This window comes from Myotis brandtii, unplaced genomic scaffold, assembly GCF_000412655.1.
Source record: "Myotis brandtii unplaced genomic scaffold, ASM41265v1 scaffold386, whole genome shotgun sequence".
NCBI lineage: Eukaryota > Metazoa > Chordata > Mammalia > Chiroptera > Vespertilionidae > Myotis > Myotis brandtii.
The window spans coordinates 38,055-44,105 of record NW_005364816.1 but is presented as its reverse complement, the minus strand read 5'-3'; the positions used below and the strand labels follow the sequence as shown (position 1 = coordinate 44,105).

Sequence of the window (6,051 nt, the reverse complement as noted above, 5' to 3'; positions counted from 1 at the left end):
TTGGCGGAGGTGGTGGGAGTCGGCAGGGGTCGTAGGCGGGAGGGACGTCGCTGGGACGGCGCCATCTTGGGAGTGGCAAAGCGAGGTCCCGTCTGGATCAGTCAGCGGGAGGCCCGGATGCAGGGCCAGCCTTCTCTCGTTGCTATGGGAGCCGAGCTAACGAGCGTGGCTACTCCCGCACCCAGGAAGAGTGAATGGATGATACGCTTCTGGGTCGCTGGGGAGGCAGCATGAGCATCTCAGTGAGACCCGGGCTGCCGCGTGGGGGGGGCCTGACGCATGATTCCAAGGGCTCTCGGCGGCCATTGGAGGAGCTTTTCAATGCTGGCCTTCGAGCCACCATATAGGTCCATATATTATAGGAGGACTGCCCGCACTTCCCTGCCCCGCCTCAGGTGTGAGTCCGCTTCATCCGGCTCAGGGCGTTATGGCCTGTAATGGCCCTAGGAAGCTGCTGCGGGGCCCGGGTTGGGCGCCCGCCGGCCTCCTGCCCAGGTCCCCTTGGCCTCGGTAGGGCCTGTAGCCTTGCTTCCCTGGCTGCCTGTCCACGGGGGCAGCCTGACCCACAGCCGAGCCCGTCCTTCCTCCGCGTTGGACCTGCCCTGCGTCACTCCCAATTGCAATCACACTAGAGCAGCGGTTCTCAACCTGTGGGTCGCGACCCCTTTGGGGGTCAGGCGACCCTTTCACAGGGGTCGCCTAAGACCATCCTGCATATCAGATATTTACATTACGATTCATAACAGTAGCAACATTACGTTATGAAGCAGCAACGAAAATAATTTTATGGTTGGGGGTCACCACAACATGAGGAACTGTATTAAAGGGTCGCGGCATTAGGAAGGTTGAGAACCACTGCACTAGAGCAAGGGATGGAGGCTTTTCTTCTACTGAAACCACTCCCAGAGGTCAGCACCGGTGTGTGTCCCAGAGGAGCCAGTGAATGGCGCCGGGGGGCAAAAGCTCTGCAGGTGTTGGGCTGCAATGTGAGTGCGTGGAAGCTGCCGCCGTGGCCCTGAATCAAGCTGGTGGCTCGCTGCACAGGCTCTGGGCTCAAATCAACGGATATTCAAGTCCTGGTTCCAGCGCTGACGGTGCAGCTTTGGGCAGCAAACCTCACTCATCAAGGCCCACTTTCCTCCTCTTCAAGATGGGAAAGTAACCGTTGGGACTTTGTAGAGCCTCTCCAAGAGTTAGCACTAACTAGATGTCTCCTGAACTCGAACTGGAGGTATTTTTTACTTCTCCCGGCTCCTCGGGAGCCCTCTGAAGTCCCTTCTCCTCCTCTGACTCTCCCGTCCCTGGGCCCCAAGGCAGCAGCGGCTCCCCGCTAGCCCGCCAGGCCCAGGCTGACCTCCCCTTGGGCTTCATCCCCTGTCAGGACGTGGTGGGGCAGGTCCTTGGCCAGCCTGAAAGTTTCCTTCACATCAACATCTTTGTGAGCAGAGCGTTGGAGGCTTTGAAGGTCCTGTGCTGCTGTGGAGGGGAGGGCTAAGAAGGCAGCCAGCAGACCTCCCAGAGTGAGGCGGGTGCAGACGGGGTCCGGGGTGCGGGGACAGGAGAGTCCAGGCCACCTGCAGCCTGAGCACATCTGTCTGGAGCTGGGCTGTCCTGCAGACCGTCCTGTAGACCAGCTGACCTGTCCGCCCAGCTGGTGTCCCAGCTGACCTGTCCGCCCAGCTGGTGTCCCAGCTGACGTTCACCAGGAGTCACCCTGGAGGTCTAGGGGGGTGGGGCAGCGCTCTTAGCCCCCACCCCATCCCCCTGAGAATCGTGCCTGTCCCCAGCCTCCTCCAGCAGACCGAGTCCGAGCCCCAGCCTACTAACTGTGATCTTGGGCAAGGCACTGAGCCTGCACCTGGTTTTCCATCCTTGAAGAGAATATACGATGGGACGCCTTAGGATATTTGGGAGTATTAATGAACTAATGCACAGAGCACAATGCCAGGGTTCGGGTAATGATGTGTCTGATTGAAACTGTCTCAGGTCCCCTGGCCTGGGAGAGGTAGTGAGTCCTTCCCTTCGGGGGGTGGGGGGGGGGGGCCTCTGCCCACTTGGTCGGTGGTTGCAGGAGGTGACTGCGGGCATCCTGTCGTTCAGTGCAATGATACTTTGTACCCATAGGAATGGGGTGGGGGTGCAATTTGAGGGGAGAACAGGGGCTGACCACCCCCAACCCCGGTGCTCTGTGATCTCGCTAGGTGTTTGTATGTCCTCCCTCCTAGAGGCCATGACAGAATGGAAATCTTAAGGTCACTTGGCTAGCCAGCTGCTCTGGCTTCTCTGCCCAGAAAGGCCTGGACCTTTCTGCCCCCTTGCCTCAACTACCCAACGCTCGTGACAGGTACCCTCCAAAGTAAGCCTGCAGAGTCTTGGCCTTGGTGGGCCTTCCCCTCCTGTCTATTTTTTTAACATTGATTAATAAATAGTAATTATAAATGACCACTAGTTATTAGTGTGCCTCTCATTTGTAGTGTTTTACAACTAACTAATCTCCAAAGGGAAGTGACATGGAATTTGAGTCAGTTGCCCAAATTCAATTCTGGCTCCATCTCTTACCTGCTGTGCACCTTAGGGCATATCACTTACCCTCTCAAGGCCTGTTTCTCACCCATGGAGTGGGAAATGAAAGCACCCAGGAGAGCCCACCCATGCCTGGTACAGCAAACGTGCTCCGTGGGCAACACCATGATTGCCGTAGCTGTCAACTTGAGTCTCCCAACAGCCTTGATTAGGCAGTTGTTACCAGTTCAGATGATGGGTGGGGAAATGAGGTTGAGTTGGTATTGGGAGAGACAAGGCCATCTGGTTGTAGCACCACAGACAGGAGTAGGTGGGCAACTAGAAAAAGCCTGCCTTGGTCAAGAGACTAGCATCCCCTGTGCAGCCATGGTGGGCCCAGGAGCAGTTGCACGGCCAGCTCCCCCTCCCCCCACTCTCAACTGACCTTGCTGACAGGATGCTGCAGTACAGGGTGCTGTGCCAGTGAGTCTGCAGGCTGAAAAGTGCTGCAACTTGCCCAGCCCCACAAGGCTGCCACACCAGGAATAGGCCAAGAAGAAGGGCTGGGAGGCCATAATATCAGCATAGGAAGAAGTGAAGACAGCGAAGGGAGTAATCCCCCCTCTACCATTCCCAGCTCCCCCTGGAATCAGACCACCTGGGTTCAAATCCCAGTCTACCATCTACCAGCTGCATGACTTCAGGCCTCAGTTTTCTCATCTGACAAATGAGAAAACAAACCTACCTCACGGAGCTTCAGTGAAAAACCCACTGAGATAGTCCAGTAAAGCCCCCTGCACAGTGGCCCAGCCTCCTGGTAAGAGCCTGACCAGGAGTAGCATTTCTTCTCATTCACTGGCCCTTCCCTTCTCTGCCCAGTTCCTGCCCCTACCCCGCTCCCAGGTTGCGCTTTAGAAACACTGGACTCTGAATGGGAACCCACTACTAAAATCACAGCAGGTCCAAGGCTGAGGAACCCTGGCTCCAGCCCAGGCTTGTTCCTATCTCAGTGCTTTGGGAGGCATCCCTTGGCTGGCTTCAGACTGAGAAAGAATTGGGAGAATGGCCAACATCACCCCACAGGGGTCCTTTTGGTTCAACTGCAAATGTGACCACAGCCTTTTGCAGGCTGGTCTGCCACAGCCATACCCTGTTCTGGGCACCATAGTCCCTGATGACCCCCCAAGAAACAGCCAAGCTCTACCCCAAATGGATGGCCCTCAGACTGGGGGAAAGAGCAGCCTGGAGTTCCCTGCTGCCCCGGTCCGTAGACTCACACTGCCTGGCCTGGCCTACAGCAACCCAGCCGAGACCACCTGGTGTATCCACTTCCTCTCCTGGGAGAAGAGAAGGGAGGAAGACAAGGCTTAGGCGTCTGTGGGGGCAGCTGCACTTGGGCCTCCCCCACCAGGCTGCACCTTTGATGATGGCCTTCCCGTTACCTCTTTACCGACTGCTGCCGTCAACTCCAAAGATTAGGCTTTGGATTTTCCAGGTTTTGTTCAGTTTCTTGTTCTTCCCGCAGCTCTAGAAACTGAGCTCTATCTACAGAATGGGTGTCCTTGGGCTGGGGATGAGGAGATGGCCGGTCCCAGGCACATGAAGGCGGGCAGGGAGCTGTAAAGGGTCTAAGCCAGTCTCCAGATTCAGGTGTTGGGGGTCCTGGGTGTGGGGGTTCTGTGCAAGGCTAGGACCCAGCCCCAGACTCCCGCAGGGCATGGGTGGGGTAATGACAGAAACAACAGCAGAAACTCCAGCCAGGCCTGCCTGGGGGCTCCTGGCCCCTTTTGGGCAGAGGGCATGATGCCAGGTGGTCCAGATTCCTGAGCCTGGTGGAGGCCTACCCTGCCCCCAGGTATCTTCATTGCGGTGGGGCAAAATCTAGATTCATTTCCTATTGTTGTGTAACCAGTGACTACAAACATAGCAGCTTTAAACAACACAAATTTACTAAATCACAGCTCTGTGGGGCTGGCCGAGTGGACTCGCATTGGAGGCTGGGGAAGAATACGCCTCCCGGCTTGGTCAGGGGTCCAGATTCAGTTCCTGTCGGTCACAGTGCCGAGATCACAAACATAGCAGCTTTAAACAACACAAATTTACTAAAACACAGCTCTGTGGGCCAGAAATCTGGTTGGGCTCAGCTGGGTTCTCTGCCCAGGGTCTCACCAGGCCAAAATCAAGGGGCTGGCCGAGTGGACTCTCATTGGAGGCTGGGGAAGAATTCGCCTCCCGGCTTGGTCAGGTGTCCAGATTCAGTTCCTGTCGGTCACGGTGCCGAGATTTCCCTTTCCCCGAAGCCTGTCAGCCAAGGCTGCCCTCAGCTCCTGGAGGCGGCTGCAGGTTCCTTGAATGCGACCCCAACACCATCTTCAAAGCTGGCGATGGAGAACCATCTACTTGGTGCTGAATCCCTCTACACTTCGAATCTCCCTGACTTCCCCTAGAGAGAGGGGCACACAGGCCAAACCGGGAATGCCACTTACCACCTCTGGGTGCCCAGGCCCAGTCCTGGCTGGAGCTGCGGAGGATAAATGAGCAGGAAGGGGAGGCAGGAGTGTGAGACCCCCACAGATGGGAGGCCCTGGAGCGGGGCTGGCAGCTCAGGTTTGGTGAGCCCCGAGGAAGGCAGGGGATGGACAGCTGGATGGAGAGATGGCTCCGTAGCTTTATCAGGCCTCTGAGCCTCAAGTGAGAAGTGGAAGGGTTGGGGGATGTGCAGGTCCCCAGAGGGACCAAGTAGCTGAGCAACCCAAGTCAGAGTCACCACATCAGCGGTCGAGACAAGCCTGAATCCAACGGCTGTACATGGCGACATTGGTGTAGACACCTGGACGGTAGGGCAGAGCACAGCCCTTGCCCCAGCTCACCACGCCCGCCAGGACCCAGCGCCCAGACTTCAAGCAGGTCAGGGGTCCCCCAGAATCACCCTGTAGGAGAAAGGCAAGCTTAAGTCCCCGTCCTCTGAAGGCTATGATCGTAGTCCTAGGGCTCCAGTCCCCCAGGCGGGACATCTGGGTTGGGAGCCAGGATGCCAAACCTGGAGGCGGTACCTCCTTGGTCCTGGGTTCAAGGGAGGTAGGCTGCTGGGCACAGGAGCATGGACTCAGAGGTTCCAGGCAGCTTCACGCACCTGGCAGGCATCCTTGTGGCCCTGGACGTAGCCAGCGCACAGGTTCCCTGGTAACACTATCTGCTCAGCACGGGGCACGTTGGTGCCTACATGGTAGAGGTGGTCACAAGTGCCCGCATCCAACACCGGCACTCTTACTCCCTGAAGAGGTCGCCACTCTGGAAGTGACACTGGGGGACGAAGGGGGACTCGTGAGCGATGAGAGAGGGTGTGGCAGCAAGCAGGGTGGAGGGAGAAGCCTCACCTGGGAATCTAACTGGCCAGGCCTGGGGGGGTTTGGGGTGCCCGCAGGTCCCACTGATTCCCAGATTGAAGCAGTGGTGGGACAGAGGAAGGAGGAGGGGGGGATGCCTGGCCCTCCCCCCGTGCCCCCCGGCCCTGCCCTCTGCCTCACCTCCTGGGAAGAGGCTGCCCCA

At 57.7% G+C, this 6,051-nt stretch overlaps 1 protein-coding gene across 1 annotated transcript; it reads right to left on the bottom strand.

Annotated features, from left to right (window-relative positions):
• Positions 1-4,666: 4,666 nt before the first annotated feature.
• On the bottom strand, positions 4,667-6,051 carry LOC102256607 (serine protease 33; the record flags this gene model as incomplete). Its single annotated transcript, XM_014544911.1, has 3 exons — positions 4,667-5,432; positions 5,636-5,805; positions 6,030-6,051. Coding segments are annotated over 3 exons (351 nt in total), but the record flags the coding sequence as incomplete, so codon positions are not given.